We start from the raw sequence: 27,830 nt of genomic DNA on the forward strand, positions 1-27,830 counted from the left end.
CATGCATAACGTTCAATTTCTTTTATTTAACCGGCCGTTGCTTCTTTTCTTTTTGGTGGGTAAAAAAGGCGAAAATGTCTGAAAAAAAGAAAAGGAGAATTGTGGAATCGAGTAGTGAAAGTACTAGATCCGTCGTTATTTCTGGTTCTTCAAAAGAATCCAAGAAAATTAAGCGTTCAATCTCAAGTGATCAAACAAAACAACAGGTAAGCCAAGCAGCAGTTAGGCATAGCCTAGCTAGGAGTAGAGAGCTGGAGACAGGGACAGGCTAGCTTATCCGGCCTCTACCATTCTGAGTACAGTATCATAAATATAGGCCAGCTAGGCCTAGCTCTTTTATAGTAGGCCTAATCAGCTTAGGCCCTGAATCAGTAGACAAACAAAAACAAGATTAATGATTACTACCTAGTTGTTGTGTTTTATTTGATTTAAATATTTTGGTTTTGACTACCAGGCCAGACAGAGTAGTAGCCTAGGCTCATTTATATTATTTATATTTTAACAAACAGAAAGTGGGATTCTATATTTTTTCAGGTACATCATGAGGAAGTGGAAGTTGAGCTGCGAGATCCACAGAAAGACTTGGAATTCTTTCAATCAAACTGTCAGGAGCTTCGCAATATCATGAAAGACATATATGAAATGAAAACTGGTAGCTCTGCAAATGTAAATTTGGTTCTTTTAATTATTAAAAATAGAGTTGAAACTTTCAAAACAACTTTAAATTAAATCAGAGAAAAATAATTTAATCGTCCTTGATTAAACACAGTGCACAGATATTCACACCTCCATAAATTGACTAATCGTGTAATTAATTAAACAAACTATATCATTGCATCCTGTTTCTGTTCTTGTAGTTGTCTTCTTCTGAAGACACATGGCCGTCATTGACAAATACTTAGTACATTATCAGTTGATGTCCTTTGAAGCAGTAAAAATATTTTTTTCAAGCATTTTTGAGATTCTTAAGTTCAAAGTTCCTATGTTGACTTGCTTCTAGATATTAACCTCCTAGTAACTTAATAAAAAAACACATTAACAGATGCAATTTTGTTCCTAGGTAACAGAAAAGATAACTGAGAAACGAATGGAGGCTGTTTTGCATTTCATTGCCATGAAGAAGTTGAACCGATTGGCTCATATTCACAACAAAAAGGCACGAGATTCGACGGAGGAAGCCAAAGAGAAGGTAGATGTCCTACATCTGCAACTACAGAACCTTCTGTATGAAGTCATGCATCTTCAGAAGGAGATTACAAAGTGTTTAGAGTTTAAGTAAGACAGCACAAGCTTTATTCCTTAAGCTCTGTCTACACTATCAAACTAGTTTGACAAAAAAATGTGATATGCCCAAATATGGTAGTGATATCATCATCATGTTCATATATAGGCACATCACATTTTTGTTGTCACATAAAATGTGATAGTGACAGAGCTTAGGGTAGAACCCATCCTTTGATATTCCCAATAGAGGAAATTTTTTTCTGTGAAACGAACAAGGGCCACTATAGGTTTTAACAATGCGAAAATCCCCTATTCAGGTACACCCATATTAAGGAGATATTTTGTTTGTTCCCTTAAAGGTGTCCCTTTAATGAGGATTCTACTGTAGCTACAAGAATCAAATTAATGTCATAAAAAAGATTATGGTTACTACTGTCCATATATGGTGTAAGCCCACCAGATTAATTTCATGTCAAAGTATCTTTGTGCGAAAAACAATAGTTCATCATTTCTATAATAAAAAAAATGTTTTTGGTTTTTTTTTCAGATCAACAGATGAAGATATTGAACTAGTAGATTTGGATGATTTTTATCACGAGGCCCCAGAAGAAGTTTCAAACCCAGATATCACTAAAGAGGATGTCCATTCCCAAAGACTTGCCAGATTGGATTGGGAATTACAACAAAGAAAGAGGTATTTGCCAAAGAAAGAGGAACATTGCCAAGTCACAATCTCTTAAAACACAAACACCAAGATTCAAAACATTTATTGTAATCCTGCTACAAGAAGAAATTACACTTCTTGCATCCAAGAATGAAAATATGTTATTAAAATGTCTAAAATATAATAATTTAATTTCTTAAGATATCAAAATTAGGAAAAACAACCAATTACGGAAAATTAAGCTGGGCACACCCTAGTACCACACCCTAGTACATCCATTGTACCACACCCTAGTACATTCATTTGTAACTGATATTTATTTTCCTACTTTTTAACAGTTTGTCTGAGAAATTCAAAGAATTTCAGGAAAAGAAGAATGAAATAGTAAAAGAAATTGAACAGAAGAAAGAATATCTTGAGAGCCTACAGCCAATGCTGGATACTATTTTACAGGTAACATCACTTTTATTTGAATGCTTTAGTCCCATGTGTTTGCATTTGTATTCAGTAAAATTTTTAAAAAGCTTGTCTACACTATCAAATTCTATGTGGCAACAAAATGTGATGTGCCCATATATGGACATGATGATGTCATATTACTACCATATTTGGACATATCACTACCATATTTGGGCACATCACACTTTTTTTGTCAAACTAGTTTGATAGTGTAGACAGAGCTTAACAAAAGTTCATTCTTACATTTACTTTAATTTCGATCTTTATCTTTTCATCAATTTGTTTAATCTTCATTAGAGGTGTTCTACTATTTTGTGCCATTTATTCCTGTTATGGGCTGGGTGTGTGTTTAAGGTAGTCTTTTAGTAAAGGTCCCAAAAACATGAAAAACAAAGATTAATTAAATCAAACTTTGAATATTTTATTTTGTAGTTTTAATATTAAAAGTTAATCCCTTCTGTAAAATGCATTCTCATCTAAAATGACAAAATAAATGGTCTAATTCAACCAAAAACCCATTGCCAATGTGACTATTTTTTGCTTTAAATTAGTTTTGTCAGGTAAATAATTTTTTCCCCATTCAATTTTTGTTCAAAGTTGATAACTATTATGTGACATTAAAATGGCATATTCAACAAAAAAAAATTTAAAAAATTATTTTTTTCAGAAGTTTTTTCAGAACCAAGTACAATATTAGTAGGATATTAAACAAGTGCAATATTTATTATTATTTCAGTCAACATTACCAGTACAAGAGTACTTGGCAATGCCATTGGAGTCAATACGATCACAACATCAGATGGCTAAGCTTCTACCAAGACCTTTATATATTTTGTATGTACAGGCAAATGCTTATCATGAAGGAAGCGGGTGAGGTTACCAAACATAAATATTGTTTTACTTACATTTTGTGTATTTCGTCACATTTAACATCATGGTATAACAATTTTGTTGTTTTTTTCTAAAACAGAAAAGAAGAAGAAAAACAATTGGAAATGTAATGGAAGAGAAGAGACAGAAGACATTAAGGAAACATCCACTTTCTGTTGTCATGACGATTAAATGTAAAGGTAAGTCTAACATTTACTTACCTAATAAATTTATATTTAACAGATATGTAGCTTACTAAAAAGTAATGTTACTTTTAACAAAATATTATATTATTAGTATTTACATTAAAATGTATAAAACGGTAAAAGTATTTAAAACGGTAAAAATTATACATCCGGGAAACAAACTGAAAAAAAAAAACGAAACGAATAGGTAGAAAAAATATTTAAAAAATCAAACGTACTGTATACATTTGTTTTCAGATGATGTTACATTAATCCTAACATTTAGTTATTTATCAGTCCTACAAATTACAACTGTAATGATCGACATGAAATGTGGCTCAACTCCTTCAAATTCAAGGTAAGTTTCTGTGTTTAGGTTACATGGGTTTGTTGCGACTGTAGAGTAGGCACACTAGGTGATTTCTTCGCGCGAATCGACAGCGTCAGCTTATACGCATGCGTAGAGAGGGATTCGTGAGATGGAAGCATGAATACGCATGCGTATGAGCTGACGCTTTCGATTCGCGCGAACAAATTCGTATAGTGGAAAATCGGGTAAAATTGTAGTTATTTTCATGTCTTGATTACCTATACTGAGATTGGCTTTATTTTATAAAGTGCTACAACTCAAAATATACACAATTTATTGAACTCGGTTAATGCAAGGCAATCTAGAAACAGGATACTGAGCTCACCTTGCCAAGATGGGAACTCATAACAGTCCTTTATGTCTGGCTGTGACAAATACCAACAGTACTGTACTATGTACATATTCTCTGTAGCATGCGGTGTTGGACTGATTGTGTCACAGCCACAGATAAACCCTTTGATCTCCAGAGCTAAGCATCCTGTTGTTAGATTGCCTTGATTAATGATACAATCCTTGTTGGTGGTGTGTGTTTGATTGTTTTTTGTATTGTACCTTTATATGAGGATGGTGTTCTTTGAGACGGCTGATGAATTTTTAGTTTTATCAAGGTACTAGTTAACTAACAACACCACATTTGATTTGTACTCATTTGCATGCAAGTGATCCATTTTGATATTACACAAGCTCACTGCATTTTAGATTTCATGATTAAGCCCACTCACCCAGACATAACCCCATGGGCTTATATCTCAGTCATTACAGCGTTTAATCATATTAACATGTATTCTGCTATGATTTACTAGTACCCCTGAGTTTTTTCCTGTTAATGCTATTATTTTTTACTTTTCAGTGATATCCTGAGCACCAACACACTCCTGAAAGGTCTATTTCCTTGTGATCACGGTACTGAATCACCAAATCCTGCTAACTATTTCCAATTAAACAAACTAGGGTAAGTTAATATGTAAGCTTCTTGTTATCCCAGGTTGCTTCTTCTGGAATTCCCCTTTTCAGTTAGGGGAACAATGGCAAAATCAGCACTTGTGGTCATGTTACAAGAGTTGTCAAAACAATATAGAGTATCTGATAAAACACCTAGAAAGTAGGAAGCCTTTTTCAATTGACTGTTTTCTTTAATTGATAAACAATTAATCAATTTAATCTTATGATTATATCATTTTTTTTATTTTTATTTATTTAATATATCATTTATTTCAGATTAAATTCATTGAGTTCATTCATCAGTGTCATTGGCCATCCATACCGTTGGGTGCAACATCTTTGTGGTCTTGATTTCCTGGAAACTGATGGCGAAAGAAATTATGTTAAACCAGCGTCATCAATCAGTGTAAGCCACATAGAATCTACCATCAATGCCCTCAAGAGAAGGATTGCTGCTAGGCTAGCACTAAACAAACAACTTGCAGCCCTTGGTAGGTTTGTTCTTAAACTGTTAGAATTTTAGTACTGAAAGTGTAGCTTGTGCTTGCCTTCCAATCCCAATGTCCGGGGTCAATCGTTGCCTAGTGCTAGTGATATGACACCATCATGTCTATATATGGGCACATCACATTTTGTTGTCACATAAAGTTTGATTTCTATGAGCCATGCCTTTTTACATTAAAATAATTAGATTTTAACTAAATTGGTTTCTTTTTGTTTAGAGCGCCGTAACATCACAGTACCCAGCAGTTGCCAATCACTATTCCCAGCTAAAATATCATCTAAACTTGTCTCGTGGAAGTTAATAACATCTGAAGATTTCCAGGCCCTACCATTCACCCAAAATGTGAATGAAAAGATTGCAGCGAAGGAGTTAAACATGTTTTTTATGGCTATAATTGAACATGGTTCAGCTAGGTTGAAGGCTGCTGTCATCCTAGGCCTAGACTATCCAATAAAAGTGCCCTATTTTGTCCTGAATTTGTCTTGGAAAGGAGAGCATTACGCTGGAAATAATAATGCTATCAGGGTATGTAAATTAATAAAGTATAACTTCACTTTAATTTTTAAAGCTAAATGCTAATATTAAACTTAATGAGATAATATTTATAATCAAATTATTTTTTAGGATATGGAGAGTGAGGTTAATGTATTCTACAAGGAATTTGCTGTAGAGAAGTCATGTGATCATATTCTATCCAATCAGCTGCAACGTCTCTTGATGTGTTTAGATGTTTATTTGGAGACTGAATCTGCAGCCAAGGGTAAAGAGGGACCGATTGAATTTGCCAAGGAGAAGATGTTTCCTAGATTGTCAAGGTAACAAACAAAAATTCTTCAAACATTGTGTAAAGCTCTGTCTGCATTATCAAACTAGTTTAACAAAAAAACGTGCCCAAATATGCTAGTGATATGCTTAAATATGGTAGTGATATGACATCATCATGTCTATATATGGGCACAACCCCTTTTTTTTCACATAAAGTTTGATAGTATAGACAGAACTTTACATTTTATTACTGTAAAACCAAATTTAAAGTAAAGAGGGTTATTGATTAACATGGTCATTTCTAAAATTATAGTTACATATTTAGTTTAAGCAGTCTATTAAATCAAAACATCACTTTTATTAAATTTAAAATACATTTTTTTTCAGGGGAAAAGATCGTCAAAAGCCTTTTAATTACATGAATCAGTTTGGTTACTTTACCTTCCGCACGTGATCTGGTTGAAATAAACAAAGAAAATGTTGTGTCCAAGAACTCCAGCATCTGACTGCTTAATGGAAAGCTCTATGCCGCCATTTTATTGTTTGTGAAATATTTCAATGACAGTACTGTAGTTCTAAATTTCCATAATAATAATTTCAAATTCACAATGTATGTATGTATTATACACAATATAAAATGAACAGAAAGGCATAGAAATATGATATATCACATTTACCTTGATTACATAACCCACACAAAATAAACATAGGTAGTTTAAAGTTATATTGTCCCCCTAAAAAAATATTTTTTTAAATTTTTTTGTTGAATATGTTATTTTAATGTCACATAATAGTTATTCACTCTCACAAAAAATTGGGTCTGAAATAAATTTATTTACCTGAGAAAAATGTAATTTAAAGCAAAAAATGGTCAAATTGTCTGGAAGACAATGAGTTTTTGGGTAATTTAACTGTTTATTTTGTCTTTTTATAGGTGAAATAATTTTTTCCCCCCGTTTTTTTTTCTTATGGAAGTGAACAACTTCATTAAAACTGCAAAATGGCCTATTCAAAGTCCGATTTTAAAAATCTTTATTTTTCATGATTTTGGGGGACAATACATCTTTAATATACCAAACTGGTTGTCCTGCCCGCGATATTTCTTTTCGTACATAAGTTAGCTACCTTTCATGAAACGTCACAAATTAAACATGAATATTCATTAGTCATATCCATAAGGTGTGACCTAAGAATTGATCTAACTACAATTCGCTAACGCAAAGGCTTTCCGTCGAGCCGTATGTGTAGCCGAGTGGATTAGACTATGGACTTTGCATAAGGTTCGAATCCGATGACAGATTATTATTAATAAGTAGTTTGGCTATTTTTGGGTATGTTCAGATATGGAGTTACGCTTTCGTATCGCAAGCAATGTCATATTATAATTAGCGTCGTAACAGAAAAGTGTTCAGATTTGCCTAACTAACGCTTTCGTTTTAAACTGAAGTGTCAACGATTTGGGCGAACATCTGGTATGCAGGAGTAAATTTCATTGGTTAGGTCAAAATCATTAATGCATGACTTTTGTATCATATGCGGCGTTCACTAATCTTGTACCTTGTGCTGTTGTAACGAACGAAAGAGTAGTGTCGTACGAAGTGGCTTCCACTAATCTTTTCCTGGTTCAGACCTATGAAGTTGTACGCCATGTACAATAAGAAAGCATAACTCAGTAGGTCTGAACAGGCCATGGTAATATTAGATTATTTGTCTGGCCAAACACTACATACATCATTGTCGACAAGTTTACCAAGAAAACTAATAAAGAAACCACATTCACAACTAGTCTAGTATTATTACATAAATATTTTATTTTCTAGCAACACAATATTGAAATGTTGGATGCAATAAATTATGTTTTACATTCTCTTTAAAACTGCAAACTTCAACTACTTCTTTTATGAATCGAACTAGTACTTTTTGAAGTCGAAGTTCGAACTACGACTAAAGTTCGGTTTAAGAATACGGGTGTAAATGCACCATAAAATGAAAAGATACTGGCACAGACATAATACTGTATCAGACATAATACTGTATCATACATTTTATATAAGCTTGCAGTGGCGTAACGATTATGAACGCTCACTGGCTAAACTCAGGGTCCCCGGAGCTTATGGGAGCACCTGAGCAGTGCCCAGTTGAAAAAACGCATTAAAATATGTAGAAAAATGCTAAAAAATGGCCAGTGCCTCCATTGTTTGAGGGCCACATGAGGTTCCTAAACCAGGGGCCTCAGGCCTCTGTGTTACGCCACTGTAGGCTTGGCTATATAAAAGTATTACATATTGATTTTTGTTGTAATATATCAGTTATCTAGAAAACATATTGTGTCATTGAACTTAATTAAAACAAACATCTAATGTAAAAAAACTATCCTACATGAATTCATTGTGGTAACTCTACATACTAAACCAGATAGTTAAAAAACCCCCCTCTTGCCCAAATGGTGTATTCCATTTCAGGAATCCCCTTCCATGTTTCTACCCTACAATGATCAAAACCTTTGTGGCCAATTAAAACAGTTTATTTACACTTTACATTTATCTGAAAGCGGTCATGTGGAACGTTTACGAATTTTGTATTTTCCTTTCTGCATATGTGACACATACACTCGCATCTTCTGATTATCAGACGTTTTTCGCACCCAGATCTGAAAAAATGATAATTTTACATTTGAGGGTGCATATGTTTGGTTGGTTTAGTATGCAGCAGTCCTGGGTTCTAATCCAGTCAAATGTCCGGATTATTTCTCATGACAAATATAAGACTTTAATGATTATGTGAAATTTGAAAAGAACTGCCACCTTTTAAAACTAGTTTGACCAAAAAAGTGTGATGTGCCCAAATATGGTAGTGATATGACATCATCATGGCCATATATGGGCACATCACATTTTTTTTTGTGTCACATAAAGTTTAATAGTGTAGACAGAGCTTTAGAATATGTAAATTGTTTTATAAGATTGTTGGATAACAACTTAAAACTAAAATTAACTTAAAATTAAATTTAGGCAATTAAACTTACTTCATTAGTTCCAATACTTGTAATCACTGCAGCTACCTTGCCCATATCTTTTGATTCTATGTAGACGGATTGATTACGATGGAAACAACGTTTATCGTACAAAAGTTTGTTTTCTTCAATACGTACATCATGCTTTGGCGCCGATAAACCATCAGAACTTGATGTCGACAATGGCTTTTTACTGCTTATAATCTTGCCCTTTAAGTAGAAATAGAAAATTCAATACTGACTGTGTATAAATGACGAGCGGGAAGCAGAAAACTAATATAAACAATTCAGAATCTGTTATTTCTTATGACCATTTACAAAAAATGCGTAGAGAACGGGCAGGTGAGCGGCCGGAAACCCGTTCAGAATAGATACAGATTCTACGTGGGACAAGCATGCGGTTTTCCGCCTACTGCATCTGTTTAAATTGGCTTATAAGCTTTCTATTTAGTAGAGAGGGCGCTGTAGCTTAGTTGGTTTAGCAGTAGTACTACAGTTTAATGGTTCAGTGAGTTTGGTACAGTAACTTAATTGTCCTGTAAATATTTCGGGTCAATTATTACACTTCTGTCTTAATAAAATCATAACTAACTTACATATGATTTATTGATCATTTTGATGTCGTCAACAATTTCTTCATCACTCAAAAGAAAGTCGATCTGAGGTGGTTATTAGTTAAGAAGAAATGCTCTCGAAGTACTAGTGTTGTATTCAATCATTTTTGACATACAGTATTCAGTCAGGGAAGAATGGCAAAAGGCTTCCTACTTTTTAAGAGTTTTATGTGGTTAAGTTATCAAATAAAATTGTTTTGAAAACTCTGTAACACAACCACAGTTCTGATTTTGCCATTTTCTGACTGCAAGCAGGGAAAACGACACTATAAGAGATGGAACATTAGGTTAAGTTCAGCACTACATTTTACAATGAAACAGTGTGAGATATAAACTTATACAATAGACCATATGTACCACATACTTTACTTTATTGCCAGTTCGCCAGATAGTCTGATGACTTTTCCGCCTTGGCTGCTTTGTTTATATCTCGGATTGCTTTCCTCCAGTCCTGTCTGTTTTCTGCTATTCTCCGAATCGTTTCTATATCTTTTATGCTATTGATCCTAGCGGGTAGTGCAGTGCAATGTACCATATGTGCTACTAAATTCTTTAAACCTGCCTACTACATTTATCTAAATATTTGTTGATATTTTAATATTTCACAAATAATGCAAAGATCGTTAGAAAGGATATAAGGTGTTTGTTTGCGCCTCTTTTCTGGTAACGGAGTTGGGTCATTAGGTCGTCTTCTCAGCTTACGAGTTATCATTGTCTTCACTTCCATTGAATCTAAAAAAGAAAGATTAAATTAACTTTTAATTAAAAAAATAAGTGGCTGAGAGAACTTGTCACTAAACATTGCCTAAATATAACAAATAATATTTCAGGGGCGTAGCCACCAGTATGGTTGGTAAGGTTTCAACATGAACACTTTCACAGAGGCCTTTGACAGGAGATTGTTCCCCTTTCTTGCGCCAACCGCACCACTTTATTTCTTGTGGCTACATCACTGCATATGCAAACATGATGCTGGTATTGCTTAAATATACTGTAACAGATAAGTATTTCTCACCTCCTCCAAGTTCCATGACTTGTCTGTCAAAATCAACTATTCTTCTCTTATCTTCCAAGTCCAGTAGCAAATTCTCTTTCAGGTCAACCTTACGAATCTTAAAACAGATAATATTGTAAATGTTGTAACTGTGGTTATATTCACCATCATGCTTAATGGATTGGTGAAAATGGCCACTGTATGTGTAGACTTATAACTTTCTATATATTAATTATTATATATTATATATTATTTACACTGGGTGACCTCTTTAGCAAAAGTCTGGTCTCCCAGAGGGCCCAGTTATGATCAGTGGCTGTGATGTACTAGTACACCAGGGTAACCCCCTACTCATCTCGAAAGATGTACTAGGTTCTTTAAAGTGCACAAGCTAGATGTGTACATGGGACCTACGACTACCTACCGACCTAAGACTCATTCCTCCACCATAACCATGGATTAATGATACTATAGTACTACAGTTTGAATGTTTTTGTTAGATTGTAAATAAGTTGGTTTAATCAGGAAAGAGTACTCTGTCCTAGTTTAATAATGGAGGAATTAAATTTGAATTAAGTTCTTACATCAAAATCTTTAGATGATATTTTTTTCTCCCTTATATATTGTCTCTCTACTGCTTCAATCTAAAAATAGGCAAAATATCAGTATTTTTAGTTAGCTCAAGAAATGCAAGATAATAATAAGATAAGTGTTTTTTACATGCTTCAGTTTAGCTTTATATATTCAAGATATGTTTAGGCCAATAGACACAATTTTGTCCCGGTAATAACCTAGGATTGTGATACATTTGTGGGTGTATGGTTGAAATCGATTTTACAGAGCTAGACGATGCATTATTTTCTGTACCCACAATGGATACAGCCACGCTCTCTGAAACCCACTTTCAACAACCCTGCTTATGAGGTTATCCCAAAGAGTTTATAAAGATATTGGCTAGAGGGTGGACTTCACTTCTATATACTGTAGTTGACGATCTAGTATTAGTTATAGTATATCTATTGGTTACCCCAACTTACTTCATAGTTCTTTATATTGTCAGCAAAACGAAGCCTTTCTTTATACAATTGTTCTAGCTTCTTTAGTTTCTTGTTCATCTCTGGGTGAGTACAATCATTTATTTGAGCTAAGTGTTTCTTGAGCAAAGCTAACTTGTCTTTGTATATTCTGCAATGATGGAAGAAAAAATGTGAAAACAAACAGTGTACGGTGCATATAAACACACAATTTTTATTTTGCTATAGCTTATTAATTATTAATATTATAAAATGTTGCATAATAATTTGTGAATATCTTTTCTTTTTTTCTTTACCAAAAACATGGAAATGAAAACAATTAGTTAAAATTTAATTTGATGTATTTACTGTTCTTTCATTTCAGTGAACTCCTCTTCAAGTTTTGCTGCATCTGTCTCACTTGCATCTTCCGTATCTAAATAAAAATGTATTAAATTTAATAAACAAATACAGTAACAATATATTGGATAAAAATTTCAAATAAAATCAAGAAGTAAATCAGGCAGTTTGAGGAGCTTGTAAGCAAACAGTCGAATAATTACAAAAAAAACACACAATTATAGCTTTTCAAATTAAAAAAATAAATTCTTTCTGCTCTCTTTCTCTGACTCTAAAAGTATAAATAAAATCTAGTAGGAATGATAATAATGTTATTACATTACTGTATTTATTGTATTTCATCATAGGCATTTATTTATAAGCCAAACCTTAATCGGGAAGGCAATACATATATGTAACAGGGAGCATCCCTCGACAACCACATGGTGGCGGTCGGCCAGAGGGTTTAGCCATGACATTCATTAGGCCTCTAGTAGTAGGCCTAGCATTACTCACCTTCATCGGAATCACGGGGAGTGAATAGTCTGCTATCCTCATCATCCTCTTCTTCCTCGTCACTTAACACAAATTCATACTCATCTATCGCACCAGACTTGGTGCTTGTATTTGTTATGTGGCTAGTGGCCATGTCAGTTTTAAGAAGTAAAAAATCACTTTGTTAAAACCTGTGTTGCGAAAAATGTCCGTTGTTGATTTGTTTGCGGTTTTTGACCTGGGTCATCATAGTAAAAGTAATTATTTATTTTTTTTATGAAATTTATACTGATGTGTTGTTAAAAAATAATATATTTCAATTGAGAATAATTGTTTGATTACAGAGTATTTTGTTTCAATGTAAATTAATTATAATTATTAAATGAGTAAAATTTTAAAACTGTATTAAAAAAAGTTGAGCGACCCATGGCTGTACGGGTCAACCATTAAGGACATCTGGCACTAATAAACACAAGTTGAAAGTTGGAGTAATACGTGTAAGTAGAACTTATTTTTTAAATATAAAGAGATTAACTAGAAATTGTAAGATATAGAAATACTATGCATCTCCTTTCCTATGATGTCTTTTATTTGATTTACTTTGGGTTTTGTTTGCAAATCAATACGTTTCCTTTCAATCATAATGGGACGAAACGACCCTTCCATGATTACCTGGTATTCACACCCAGCTAGAAGGTGGAGGAATATAGTCGCGTGGCAAGTTTACTATACATAGGCCTAGGCCTAGGAATTTTAATTTCATTAACTAAATGATTCATAAGTCGATTTTTATATAAAATTATTGTCTATTATCATTAATATTAAGTTCTGTTAATTTATTTAACATTAAATTAAAATTGTCAACAACAAATTATAAATAAAAAAGAATTTGAATTTTTGTTAAATAATTTTTAAGATTATTACATTAATTAAACCATGTGTGTAATTAACATTTTTCTATTGTCAACCGTGCGGATAAAATATAATAATACATTAGAATGAAAGAGTTGTCGATAGTCGCTTCCTTTGTATAACGTTATCTTTTTTTTTAGTTTACCCTAAAAATAGTTTACTGCATAGCTTAGCCACTTCAAACTTATTTTAATTTATTATGTTTCAGTTTTATAGTATGGCGTACAGACCACTTCAAGAAGAGTTTCGGCAAATTCCGCCTGTTACTAAATTGTATACATGCGGTTGCATTGTTACGACTATAGCAGTAGTAAGTACTATTAGTTTAGCTATTGCAATTTATCTCTGAATGAACCTAAAATTGCAAAAAGAACAAACTAATAAATACTGTACCTAAATTATGGAAAAATAATTCAATTTGAAAAGTAACCTATTTTTCAGACCTCCCGAATCTGCCGATAATTATGGTTTTTCAATATTTTGTTAATTTTTTCCTGCTAATTAGCAATTTTTACTATAGTTGTTTTTGATACAAAAAAAACCCCATCCAGGTAGGCCTAGTGCAATGATTTACCATGGGCTTTACCACTGTACTAGGTCCTGAACTAAAGGTGGAAAATGCATATCAACTTGAGACCTGTATTTTTGTTTCTACTGTACTCAACTTTAAACAACATTTATTTTGTCTTTCAGCAACTGGAAGTCGTTTCTCCTTTTCAATTATATTTTAACCCAGACTTAATATTTAAACAATTTCAAGTAAGTATCTATGCTAAGTAGTATTTTCCTTTTAGGACCCTTAATATTTTTTCTTTTAGGACCCCTAATATTTTTTCTTTGATAAGCTCTCAGTTGTTTTATCAAGAACGGTTTATAATAAACTGAACTTAGGCCTAACTTCTTAATAGTCTGTTCTACTCAGCAAAATCAGCCGTAAATGATCAGAGGCTTAAAATATTTCTGTCTGGTGTTCAGAATTCATTTTACTGTACAATGTGTGTTTTGTCATATAAATGCAAAAATCTGTAATGTGCGTTACTTAATTTATAACAAAATGTTAGCCTATTATTATTTGCTTTGTGTAAGAATTTTGTCTTATTTGTTTATGTATTGTCCTGTCATTGTCATGTTCTTATTGTCATTGTCCGTTTTATATGGTTAAGGGTAGCCACAAAAACTAGCTTTGTTCTTTTTGTTTTTTCCCTCCATTTTTGATTTGACTTATCTCATCAATTTATCTTGGAATTCTGTCCAGTTTTTGGGAAAGTTGATTGCAACTAAATATTCATTTTCTTTTCAGATATGGAGATTAGCGACTACTTTCCTATATTTTGGAAATTTTGGATTTCATTTTTTTTTCAATGTTTTATTTACGTACCGATATTGCAGATTACTGGAAGAGGGATCATTTAGAGGGCGCACTGCTGATTTCTTTGTCATGTTTCTGTTTGGTGGAACTTTAACTATTGTATCCTTTTAAATCAATTACTTCTTGGAATTAAAAATAAGTGGAAGCGTAACGACTGGTGCAGTTTTCCAAAGAATGGAAATAATTTGCTCACAATGAGGGTGCTTCAGACAACTAGCCAGTCAAAAAAAAAATAAATAAATAAAAAAAAAAAAAATAAATAAATAAAAATAGCGTAAATTTCTTGCACCCCATCCAATCTCATATTACCCTTTTCCTACCCAATCATAATGTCCGATTTAAAATACATTCTATATTTCAAACTTGTACTGTACATGATATGACTTTATGGTGTGTTATGGTTTAGGTTCTTGATACATTTTTTTGTGGATACGTGTCTGGAGTTGCGCTCACTGGCTAAACAGAACTTATGAGCAGGGCCCAGAGGAAAAAACGGGCATTAAAATATGTTGAAACACCTAAGACCTCCTATGTTAAAGGGCCACTTACGGTCCCTAAGCCAGGGGCCTCAGGCCTCTCTGTTACGCCACTGTGTGTCTAGTAAATATAGGTAGCTTGCCAAATCATGAAATAAAAAGTGTTTGTTACACCTTTCAACATTTTAACGTTGATTGCTTAACTATACGATACAGTTAATAGCATTCTTTGTGAATCTAGTATTTTTAGGTCAAGCGTTCACAATGATGCTGGTTTACATCTGGAGTAGACGCAACACTTACATTAGAATGAACTTCTTTGGTCTGATGAACTTTGAAGCTCCTTACCTACCATGGGTTTTGTTTGGCTTCTCTTTGTTGCTTGGTAACCCTATCATTGTTGACTTAATGGGTTAGTACTTGCTTAATAATTACTAGTGTAAGCTTTAAAGATTGTTGAATAAAGTAACAAATAAAACCACAAAACAATTTTAATTTTCTAAAGAGAATTATTTCTTATCTTTTATTATTTTTCTCATATTTACTTTTTCATATCACAATGCTGTTAATATTGCATGTGGATCACGTAACATTTCATGAGTTCACTTCTAGTTTAAAAAAAATATTTTATTGTTTTTCTTGCCAGGAATTGCTGTAGGTCACTGTTACTATCATTTAGAAGATGTGTTTCCCAGAACACGTGGCGGTTTTAAAGTCATTTGGACTCCAGAATTTCTGTAAGTATCATATATATATTTAAATCAAATAGAAAATTAATGAAAAAGGACAATGCTGTGGGTATCAGTGAGACATGATCTCAATGGAGATACAAATGAAATGGTTGTAGTTTTTTGTAGTTTAATATTGATTATGACTTTAAAATATTATGTAAAAAATCTTTCAGAAAAGCAATATTGGATGGACAACCGGAAGATCCCAACTATATGCCAATGCCTGAGGAAGAACGGCCTGGCGGATATGATTGGGGAGAAGGAGCACCAGTCCAGGACGAGGAACAAGAAGACGACGAGCAACCGCAAAACAACGACAATTAATGACATCAACTATCATCATCTATCTGAATTGACCCGAGGATTTATACAAATATATTTTTTTTTATCTTCAATTTCCCATTTTTACAGAAACAAACACCTGAATTTTGTTTTAACATTTTAAGCTCTGTCTACACTATCAAACTTTATTTGACAAGAAAATGTGATGTACCCATATATGGACATGATGATGTCATATCACTACCATATTTGGGTATATCACTACCAAATTTGGGCACATCACACTTTTTTTGTCAAACTAGTTTGATAGTGTGGACAGAGCTTTAGGTTTAGTTCACTGCATGTCTTCTATCAATACATTCCATGGTTGTTTTATAAGGTATTGTCAGAGATAAAGAAAGAAACTCTATTGACACGGACGAACAGTCTCTCTCTATATTATTTAATAATAATATCTTCAAATTGTGCCAAATTTATTTTTGTTCTTTTTAAAATTATATTGTTTTGTAGGTTATTTTGAATACTTTGTTTTCATGTTCACTATAGTATAGTATTCAATTTAGTTAAAGGTACAAAAGCTAGGGCATCTAACCATGGACCTATAGATTAGAAAGCTCCATGATGATCTAACTCAAGCCTGAGGTGTGGGTCAAGCCTAAAGTGTTTCTTAACCGGCTGTTCTCAAATAACACTAACTGGATAACACAGGCTTGCTAAACCAATATTGTATAGAATTATTTAAAGATTTTATAAACTAAAAAGTATGTTGAAAGAAATATACTGTAACTGTATTTATTATGTACTGTACTTTAACACGTTGAACCAGTCCTAAAGGGTCTGGTAAATTTGGTTTTGCTCATACCATTTTCACTGTTGGCTAAGGCTGATCCAGGTCTGCTCGAATGAGGTACCATGGAATCAGAAGAAGGCTGGATATCGCAGTCATAGACACCGAGAAATAAAATAAAGGTGTACCAGATTACAAGAAAACTTTATTATTTTACTTTTACTTATTTTTTACTTTTATTTATCATTATTTACTTATTGTCTCCATTTAAATGGAATTAATTGCTTTTCCCTGGCGAAATATTTTTTAGAAACCAATTCTACGTTACCATGCACAATGTAATGTTTTTGCAATCTCAGCCTTAAAGCCCTTTTTGTCTTATTTGAGATTCCCCACATAAACAAAGACTTAACCAGGTTTTTTGTCTTTTTCTTTTTTTTCTTTATGTGGAACAATAAAAATGAAATGAAAATTTACATACAGTATTAAAATGGTATAAAACGTAGTATGAACAATACAATACAGTAACATTAAAAAACACAAAACTTTTGTCTCTCTCAACGTGAGTTTCATGAGACACAGAGAAAATTTAAAGATTGCAGAGTTCCAACAAAATGATAAAAGTGAATGAATGAGCCTAAATAGTTGTTAATGGTTACAGTGTTGCTTGGTTGCAGAAATAGGACACATTTTCAAAAACCGGTTAAATGGCATTGGAAAATAGCAGTTAGAAACGATTGGGGGTTGTGCAACCGCAAAATAATGGTTATCTGATGGACAGTTGAGGTTCCTTGACCGCCTGATTGCATTGCATTTTGACGACTGGCAACCGCTAAATTAAAATGGTCATTTGGGAGTACACATTTAGCAGAAATGCGGTCACATTATAGATACCAGTTATGTAACTGTATTTTTATTAAATCACCATAATCATGATCAAGTTTATCATGATATTTAACATTGTCATAATCATACTTATCATCTTTTTATCAATGTTATTAATTTCCATTTATTGAATTTTAAATTATTTTTACGTTCAGGTAAAAAATGGAAAGGTCCAGTAGTAAAACCATCATCAAAATTATAATCTGCTGCCCTCTACAGATTTCAGTTTTTCAAACTTTTTAGTCGCGTGCGACTCTACAGCAGCTCACTATGTCGGTAGGTTTGTCGGTCGGTCGGTAAACACTACTCAAATTTGAGCACGCGACTGCAGCCATGTATATGGCCTTGTTAAACAAGACCAACATTACAGATGTTTTGAAAAAAAATTGTATCATGGTTTTAATTGTGATTGCAATGAATATTTGTTTTTATCTACCAATGTTATCTTCAGGGAGGCCACAATTTAAATTTATCCCAATATTCACCAATTAAAGATGTAATGTGAAAAAATTGATTATAACCTTTATAATATTTATGAATACTGTATTAAAATCAACGATATTTTATAAACAAAATATTGTAACTGCGTACTACGTACGTTTCTCGGGTTCCTTTCTAGCCCGGTAGCAATCTCGTTCTTTAGGCCTAGATCCTGGCTAGCCTAGTTATTTATTATAAAGTTAAAGGTAAGATGCTCGGCTTATCGAAAAGAGTATGCTCCTTCTAATAAACGGACCACCGGAAGAGTCCCACACGTTAGTTTATCATTACGGTCAGACAGGAAGTTTAATCTCGCTAGGCAAGCCTATCAGATTCCCAAGTTCTCTCGTATAATAATTGTTGCTATGTAAAAGAAGGACTGCGATTATTACAAGGTATACTTGTACATGTGTTGAAACATACTTTAAAGAATAATTCTTATTCCTTTATTCTGTACTTTATGCCTGAAAGGGCGGCAGCAGACAATAGCCTAAACTAATATAGAGTCTCGCATCCGGATGACGAGGGTAAACTAAACAAGTATGCCTACTACAACAAATGGTAGTTTCTCTATAAGTACGCATTAGGGGACTGATGATAAAATCTGTCATTTTGATGACAGGTGCAGTGGTATCAGACAATTTGTAGCCAACTCCCAGGTTGATCATTTTCACAACATTGCATAGGAAGTAATGTAGGCCTAAGGTGTGATAAATTCACAGTTAGGTATTTCGATCGCCAGGGAGGTTTTTAGATATTTCTTCTGAATATTCGGGTATACCATAAGTTTGAAAAGAAAAAGTGTGATGTGGCCAAATATGGTAGTGATATGCTTAAATATGGTAGTGATGACATCATCATGTCCATGACCACATCACATTTTGTTGTCAGTGTGTGTGATAGTGTAGACATAGGCGTTTATGCAAAGCGGGTCGTTTATTCGAAAAAATACGGTATTAAAATATATTAAACCTCAAATTTAGTTCTGTTCTTACTGTCTGTATTTACATACATGACTGGTCGACACAAGCACCCATCAATATGTAATTGAGCTATGGAGTCGTGTGACGTCATGTTTCCTTTTATGGAAATATTGCAAGAGCCACGATTCATGTGACTTTTTTCACCCAACAAATACAATAAACGTTCAATCAATATAAAAACCTCAAATTTAGTTCTCTTTTGTGCTATTGTCTGTGTATGTACATGTACGTGATTGGTCGACAAAAGCGCCGTTTTAATTGAGATGGTCGTGTGACGTCATCATATTTCCTTTTATGGAAAATATTGCAAGGAATACCATGTTTGGATATCTGCCAAGTGTCATTTATCTTCAAGTAGCCGGAATCTTGATGAGCATTATAAATATATTATGTCAATATAGGTGAGCCATAAAAAGATTTACAATACGAAATCAAGAATAACATGCCTACTTGTATATATGCAGCATGTGATCTATCAACCCATGGAGTTATATAGTATTATAATACCTCCATGATCAACCTGTATGAAAGATATTGATCCATTAATAATAACGTAGAGAGAGAGAGAGAGAGGGAGACAGACAGATAGGAGGAGGGGGAGGGCGCGTAGAAGGAATTCATTAAAATAGGTCTACGTGATCTTTCCCCCCGGCGCTAACATTGGCCACACCATGAATAGATTCTTGAGTCCATGGCTACACGCTCTCACTTATATTTTAAATGTAATAATGCATTTTAAATATTTAAGCTTTTACTTTCAGGGCAAGTACGCATGACGTCATTATTCATTTAAATAAATCTCGTGTCATAGCCAAATTTAGTACAATGAGTCATACTCACGTAGACTATAACACGTGTAAAAAAACATTTCGCTCTCCTTTTTTCCCGCTTATACCAACATTATAGTTCTACAGGTGTCATGTCAGTTTCTGTTTTATACACGAACGCACTTTTTAACACCCCACCAACATCTTATACTTTACCAACAACTTACGCGCATAATGTCGTGCGACTCCCCCAGCTGCCTATAAGTAAATGGGCCTATTATAATTAAATGGGTCTATACATATTATTTTAAATGGGCCTATATATTAATTATTAAAATTAAATGGGCCTAACATTATTTTAATAATTAAATGGACCTACTTACGCGCATAATGTCGTGCGACTCCCCCTACAACAGCTGCCTATAAGTAAATGGGCCTATCATAATTAAATGGGCCTATACATATTATTTTTAATGGGCCTATATATTAATTATTAAAATTAAATGGGCCTAACATTATTTTAATAATTAAATGGGCCTAACATTGTTATAATTAAATGGGCCTATACATTATTTTACTTTAAACTAGATGGTCCCCCTCAGGACCACGTGCCCACAGATGATTCTCGATTTCAAATGTACGTACCGCAGGACTAATAGAATACGTATGTCGTTTACAGGAACGAATAAAATAGACACGATAATGTATGTATGTAGGCCAACTAAAATTAGCACCCCTGGCATCTTACTTCCGAAGAAACTTGTCAGAAAATGAATCAAATTAAAACAAACCCAATTTGTGTTTTGTATGTAACATTAGGGTAAGGGATGGGGAAGAGGATGGGTGCAAAAAGAGGAATTTTTTAAATATATTCTTATCCACTCAGTATTGAAATATTTGTTTTCATGATTTATAAATAATACCACTAATAAAACATTTGCGATTTCATACTTTGTTGAAACTGTCACTGTCATAGTCGATGAAATAGTAGGCCTATAGTACATGTAAAGATCGATACACATATATTTTCGTAATTACTAATCAATACAAATGTTGAAAAGCAACTGTCTGTGTCTATACATTATTATAATTAAATGGGCCTATATAATATTATAATAAAATGGGCCTATAGGCCTACATAGTATATTAAATGGGCCTATAGTATACATTATTATAACTAAATGGGCCTATACATTATTATAACTGAATGGGCCTATACATTATTATAATAAATAATGATTTATAAATATTTTTAATTTAAATTTTAAAAATGCAAATTAAATTAAGATATGATTGTTCAATTTAAAATGTAGGACGTAGGCCTATTCTGTGACATTTTTTATAGTTCAATTTGACTGCACTGGCCACCACTTACCCATGTTAATATTTATTTAAACAAAAACCAAATCCAAGTATCCATTCGTTAAAAAATTGAGAAAATCATGGTTCAACGTTTCTTGGTCAAAATTACGTCATCTCTTCCGTTAATTAGCATTTGAAACGCGCGGTGACGTTTGTGTACACAAAACAAATGAATCGTGACTCCGTGAGTTTTTGATGAAGAGGAAAGAGACAGACATGACGACAGGTTCGTCGTCTATTTTACGGCAAAAACGGTGCTAAACATTGTAAGTAAACCTCTTATTCCATGTCTTTTTAAAAAAGATAACATTTTTATTGTATAATGAGTACAGAACATCAACATTTCGTATATAATAATAAATGTGTGCAGGCTAGAATTTGATTAGGCTATGGTGATGCTAGCTAGGCCTACCTGGCGTGCGTACAACATACATACTCGGATTGATTGATCTGTTTATTGACATCCGTGGCCCGGCGCATGTTGTTGGCAACTGGTCGGACGACAACGATGACCGACCAGCCTAGCCCCGGATAAAAATACAGTATTTTTTCGGACATACAGAACCAGAGATTTGTATTTAGATTTTGTAGTCTATGGGAGCCCATGCCTGTACTATGAAAGTACGTAGGCTACGCCTAGCCTAGTCTTATTTTGGAAAGAAAAGAGAACCAGAGATTTTTTGTTATTTAAAAAAAGGTCATATTTTTAATTAATATTAGGCCTAGGCCTATTATATTTTTTGTAGGCTAGATTATGTCTTTGTTTGAATTTGTCACTATAAAATACTAGCTAGGCCTATAGGCCTAGAATTATTTAATTATTAGGCCTACTAATTAATAGTAGATTCAACAGCTTCTTGCTGAGCAGTTTTTTTTTGCAATTCCTGACCGTTATTTGAAGAAACAAATTAATTTAGCACCCAAATTTTATTTTATTGTCCTTTTAAAATCTATTCACTTTCGGTGCACAGGCAGTTGATTAATTTTGATTTTGTTAATAATAATTTTTGAATGTAAATTGTAAGATGGTTTATTTCTCGTCGTAATTTCTAGAGTCACTCAATTGAGATTGTTAATACAGTATATTTTTTTTATAAAAAGAAATGGGAAAAAAATTGTATTCAAGAAGAATTACTAAGAATTGAGTTGTATTTAAATTGTTTATTTCATTTTACAGTTTCACATTTCAACCAGGTTTCAGTGAAATATAGAAGACATACATTAATAATGATACTATAGAAAGTGAATCAATAGAAAATGATACAGTAGTTTATGACATTTATTATTAAAATGTTCTGCCTTAAGGCTAATCAGATGTCCAATGACATCATGGTAGTTACAGCACGTCTAGTTGATTGCTATTCTTAGTCATGTGTATACATTAACTTGCTTATCTTTGTGTCCACTATGAGAGATTGATGGTAGAATGCATGCCATTAACAGAACCATTAATTTAACTATATTAAACAAAGTTTGCTAGGTTTATTAGTAACTGTAGATACTGTTCATTGTAAATTTTGTGTAGCAATATTCTATCAAACTGAATCCAGATCATAGTTTTTATTGGATTTTTAACTCGAAACCCCAATTGTATAATGTGTAGCAATACAGTTGTAGTTTTTTATCCTCAAAACAGTTAGGTGTTTAATAGTATACCCGATAGAGCCTGCTTTATGATTAAATAGAGCAGGTCAGATAGTATATCATTTCTTAAATTATTAAATATAGATCAATAAAAAAAAGCATCATTTAATGAAGAAAGAACAATATTAAACTGTAAAATCAAGTGGCGTTTTTTGTAAGAAATATTTGTTGATTATACTTTGCTAGTTTGCTAGTGCTACAGTACACCTGGGGAAATTTACTGTATTCCTGACATGTTCACTCCATAGTGATATAAAGAAAAATAGGCTGTATGATTTTCCAAATTAATTTATGTCTATAATACAGTAGGCATACTGTAGTGCTAAACACAAAGGTGCTTGTCAATATTGTAGTGTCCAGTCATATTGCCTTTGCGTCTTATAATATTCAGTATTGCAGGCGGAGAATTGTAGTTTTATCACCTTAATGTTTTTCCTTTCTGTAGACTAGAACTTTGTAGTTTTTAAATGGTTTTTATATGACGTGCCTATTTTGGGTACTACTGTAAAGGTACTACACAAAGGTGCTTGTAAATATTTTAGTGTCCAGTCATATTGTCTTTGCGTCGTCTTATACAGTATTGCAGGCGGACAATTTTATTTCAATTCACACCTGAAGTTTTTCCTTTCTGTAGCCTAGATACAATACATAGCTTTGTTTGTTTAACATCAATACCGCTACTGCTGGTATAATACAAGTCAATTGTTTTATTAAATATTGCATTCTGCAGTTGTTATGTTGTGTTTGATAGGTTGGTCTAAAAATAGATAACAAACGAGATAGGGTACTTTTCAGTAGGTTGGATGCAATTTCTGTTTATCTAAGTAATTGATAAACTAAAACAAATAATAATATATATAATCTTGTCATTCTACATGTACTTGTCAGTCTAGTGGCGATAATACAGTAGCCTAGACTACAGTATACCACAATAAACATTGTCTTTTTTTATTCTTTGTTAGTAAATACTGTGCTTGCAACTTTGTAGTTTTTAAATGGTTTTTATATGACGTGCTTATTACTACTGTTTTATACCTATTATTTTATACCGTTGTAATACAGTAGAATAGGAGTTCCCCCTGAATAAAGGAGTTTAACTACAGTCAGCCTGACTACAGTACTGTTAAACTAATTTATTTTGTATAATACAGTACAGTAGAACTCCTATTAAATGTCCCCTTAATAGTGGTGTCCCCCTCCCCCAAACACCCCCCCCCCCCCTAACACACACACACACATACCAACAAGGGTTGCATGTACAGTAGTGTAAAGCTCTGTCTACACTATCTACACTATTATAAACTATAGTTTGACAAAAAAAAGTGGGATGTGCCTAAATATGATAGTAGTGATATGCCCAAATATGGTAGTAACTAGTAGTGATATGACATTATGTCCATATATGGGCACATCACATAAAGGAACTGTTCTGTAGTGTAATACTGTACTTGTTATAATTTTTAATCTTGATACATTTGACTGTAACACCGTTAATTAAATATTAACAAAATCTCATGAACTTTGATTGTTCAAAAGGAAGAAAATCAAATAATCATATTAAATCAAGAGTGGGACGTCTTGGTAAAACATTTCAATCTATCGTCAAAGTAGGTCAAATTATTTTGAATACTGATTTTTCAATCTAAAAAGTACACAGTAGTTTGATTATTTCAATAAACTAATAAAAGAAAAAAGAGGTTTTTACAATTTTTTAACTATTCAAATGAAATATGGTAGCTTGTTATGGTTTTACGATATTATATGGTTATTCAATTCAAATTGCCATTTAATTTATCTTTCTATGCCATTTATTAAAAACTATGCCATTTATGGTATTAGATATTATTATTCATATTAAAAGATCATATTACCAGGAAAAGAGGATGTAATATGATAATATACGGATATCATTAAGAGGTTTATAGGAAGGAGATTTCCTAGCTATTTACCGGTAGATAGTACTATGTAGATTATGATGGCAAGCCACTTGGTCTTATCAAGGAGGTATTATCAATGCCTCTATGGTCTTATACCAAATGTATTACCTGAGCTGACATAGGAAAACCACAAACACAGGTGATTAATTATATTACACAGACTTTAGCGCACTTTTTGATTTCAAAACTAGAAATCAAGTATCAGCGAAAAATAAATTGAAAAAACATAATTATTTACACAACCTTTTTATTGTTATTCACACAATTCATTTTAGTTTAAAAGCCGTCATCACCTCATCTAATATCTCACAATCGTGAATGAAGGTTTTTTTTCTTGAATTTGTAATATTGTACAGTCCTTGCTAACAGTAAAGCCATGGCTTAAAATCATTTGTACATTTGAAAAACAAGTTTCTGATTCTTGGTACAGTATCATGGTAAATTGTGTGATACATATGAAACACATGTGTCTCCTGTATCATACACCCTATACCCTTATTTATACCTTCCATCATACAGTACAGTTATCACATGTGATACACATGAGATGTTGTATTTTAGGGAATATGTCTGTGTGTGATACTGGACAAATATTGTCACAATACATTACTAACTATGATATTATGAGTCCAGAGATACATCACTGAGAATTACATGTTATTTATCTACTGTTTGACCATACCATACTTTCTTCAGCACTGTGTTAAAATTCTTTAATCCTCAACTGGCTTACTGCATTTTCCAATTTATTGCACCATACCAAGTAAAGATTTAATGTCTAGCTCCAAACCGGATCATACAGGTATTACACTAATCCACAGGTCTTTATCATACTTAATAATATGATCCTTGCGCTCTATAAAATGTTTAATTTTTTATGAATAATTATCATTAAACGTTTGGAGCTACTGTACAGTAGAGTGAAGATTATTAAGCACAGTTGTGTTTTGTGTAGTTTACTAATCAAGACTTTAAACACTGGTACAGACTTAGCAAATTTGAGCTGTCACGGTAATTGAAATATACTTGTTATTTTGAATGAAATCTTTTATCTAAATCTATTATTATTAATATTTAATATTAATTGTGGTACTGTAATATTCTTTTAAAGGAAGTCCTATCCAATTTGAGAATTTTATTATTTATTTCTACTAGACAGTGTTTGTATCTGATACAAAGGTCACATTTTAATAATAATACTGTATTATTATTATTATATTATTAATATTTAATTTAATATTAATTGTGGTAATGTACAGTACTGTAACGTGTAGGAGGAGATTTAAAACAAATTTTAATTTAGTATAATTTAGAATAATATCATTTATTATATTTTAATAGGTCAGATTTTGTCATCAACTATTAAAATTACCATATTATTATTATTATTATTATTATTATTATTTAAAAACACAAGTTTGAAAAATGAAATTAAAGTTAATTTATTTAAATGACAAATTAAATGTATGCCTACTGTTCCATACTCTAGTGAACTTTACACACATAAAATAAATAGTTTAATATAACTACAGTATGTTTTGTCCAGTGAAAATGTTAATACAATTTACATAATTCAGATTACTGTATTATTAATAAATACTACAATAGTACAGATTAATTTTTTTGGTTTTTAAGAATTTTCTGTACAAAAATAATGTAAATTGTAATGTACACTTGTATTTTGTATTAGCTGAAATATTTCTTTTAGTTTTATATTAATCTTTTACGTATAATTAATTTGTCATGGTTGTACGGTAATTAAACAGAAACAATTAATTTGTAATTCAAGATTGAAAGAAGAAATTGTCCACAACGTCAATAATAATTACAAACTGCCTGTCTGAGTCACTTTTCAAATTGTTATGCCGTGTAATGTTACCAGTATAATTAATTGGCAAATTTACACAATACTTTGGCCAGGCTCAGTAGTTATGCTTGACGGACATTAAAGGTTAATAATCGATATTTTCCTATTTTACTGAGATGGTCAAAGCATGCGGTCAAATAAGCATACTCTCTTGTCTTTTAAAGGAGGATATTTTGTAATTTACAACGATATTTTTTTTAATACATAACAATTTCATTTGAAAAGTAAGGTCTGTACAATACATCAGTTATACTCATACTGTAAATGTGGTAGGGTATGGCTAAATTTTGCAATCCTCGCAAATCTAAAAAAAAAAAAACATACAGTAGCACAGCAAACCTCATTGATCCAACATAAAAAAAAATGTAGTCACACTGTACAACTCACTTGGTACTGTATGTCAGTTTAAAAAAAAAATGTATTTGTTTGTTATGTTTTTTTGGAGGTTTGCAATACCCGTCACTAATTATCTGCAAGTTAACTATATAATAATTGGAGGTACAGTGTTAGATGAATACAGGTTTCATTATCTTTTTACTCAGTTATTAATATTAGTTATACCAATGTTTTTATTATTATTTATGGGATGTTCACTAATTCTGTGTTGTAAAAATCCTGTGTAATCCGGTCAACAAACAGTAGCAAACTCCATTGATCCAACATAAAAGAAAAATGTATTTGTTTGTTTGTTATGGTTTGCAGAGTTTTGCAATACCCGTCACTAATTATCTGCAAGTTAACTATATAATTGGAGGTACAGTCAGTGTTAGATGAATTAGGTTTCATTATCATTTTACTCACAGTTATTATTAAATATTACCAATGTTTTTATTATGGGATGTTTACTAATTCTGTGTTGTAAAAATCCTGTGTAATCCGGTCACCACTCATCAAAG

At 32.5% G+C, this 27,830-nt stretch overlaps 4 protein-coding genes across 7 annotated transcripts in view; 3 read left to right on the forward strand and 1 right to left on the reverse strand.

Annotated features, from left to right (window-relative positions):
* Positions 1–16: 16 nt before the first annotated feature.
* LOC144835895 (THO complex subunit 5 homolog) lies at positions 17–7,881 on the forward strand. Its single transcript, XM_078691015.1, is given in 12 exon segments — positions 17–206; positions 535–666; positions 1,061–1,275; positions 1,772–1,918; positions 2,227–2,341; positions 3,084–3,417; positions 3,661–3,760; positions 4,623–4,724; positions 4,991–5,205; positions 5,437–5,744; positions 5,844–6,034; positions 6,372–7,881. Coding segments are annotated over 12 exon segments (2,058 nt in total). The 5' UTR covers positions 17–74; the 3' UTR covers positions 6,439–7,881.
* Positions 7,785–12,686, reverse strand: LOC144835907 (sin3 histone deacetylase corepressor complex component SDS3-like). Its single transcript, XM_078691028.1, has 9 exons — positions 12,474–12,686; positions 11,988–12,054; positions 11,643–11,790; positions 11,190–11,249; positions 10,627–10,723; positions 10,251–10,343; positions 9,594–9,664; positions 9,010–9,207; positions 7,785–8,634 (listed from the first exon to the last, which is right to left on the reverse strand). Exons 1-9 carry the CDS (start codon positions 12,604–12,606, stop codon positions 8,539–8,541), a joined length of 963 nt encoding a protein of 320 aa, XP_078547154.1. The 5' UTR covers positions 12,607–12,686; the 3' UTR covers positions 7,785–8,538.
* Positions 12,687–12,877: 191 nt separating this feature from the next.
* Positions 12,878–17,426, forward strand: LOC144835910 (derlin-2-like). The gene is made up of 7 exons (XM_078691031.1): positions 12,878–12,949; positions 13,573–13,674; positions 14,058–14,123; positions 14,665–14,832; positions 15,426–15,621; positions 15,856–15,946; positions 16,114–17,426. The coding sequence occupies exons 2-7, from the start codon at positions 13,582–13,584 to the stop codon at positions 16,262–16,264; spliced, it is 765 nt and encodes a 254-aa protein (XP_078547157.1). The 5' UTR covers positions 12,878–12,949; positions 13,573–13,581; the 3' UTR covers positions 16,265–17,426.
* A 4,250-nt stretch (positions 17,427–21,676) lies between these two features.
* LOC144835889 (ATP-dependent translocase ABCB1-like) overlaps positions 21,677–27,830 on the forward strand; it is a 172,470-nt gene continuing 166,316 nt past the window's right edge. For all 4 annotated transcript variants that reach the window (XR_013611122.1, XR_013611123.1, XR_013611121.1 and 1 more), the window contains exon 1: positions 21,677–21,752. The gene's annotated coding sequence lies outside the window, so the exon portion shown is untranslated. The remainder of the gene's footprint in view (positions 21,753–27,830) is intronic.

This window comes from Antedon bifida, chromosome 2 (assembly GCF_963402885.1).
Source record: "Antedon bifida chromosome 2, ecAntBifi1.1, whole genome shotgun sequence".
Lineage (NCBI taxonomy): Eukaryota > Metazoa > Echinodermata > Crinoidea > Comatulida > Antedonidae > Antedon > Antedon bifida.

Bases quoted from the DNA above. Each gene is read 5' to 3' on its own strand.
- LOC144835907 (XM_078691028.1), bottom strand. From the start codon at position 12,606: ATGGCCACTAGCCACATAACAAATACAAGCACCAAGTCTGGTGCGATA. The intron at 10,724-11,189 runs GTAAGAACTTAA...ATCTGTTTTAAG, and splicing joins TATCATCTAAAGATTTTGAT to ATTCGTAAGGTTGACCTGAA. The intron at 10,344-10,626 runs GTGAGAAATACT...TTTCTTTTTTAG, and splicing joins AGTCATGGAACTTGGAGGAG to ATTCAATGGAAGTGAAGACA.
- LOC144835910 (XM_078691031.1), top strand. From the start codon at position 13,582: ATGGCGTACAGACCACTTCAAGAAGAGTTTCGGCAAATTCCGCCTGTT. The intron at 13,675-14,057 runs GTAAGTACTATT...TTTGTCTTTCAG, and splicing joins TTGTTACGACTATAGCAGTA to CAACTGGAAGTCGTTTCTCC. The intron at 14,124-14,664 runs GTAAGTATCTAT...TTTTCTTTTCAG, and splicing joins TAATATTTAAACAATTTCAA to ATATGGAGATTAGCGACTAC.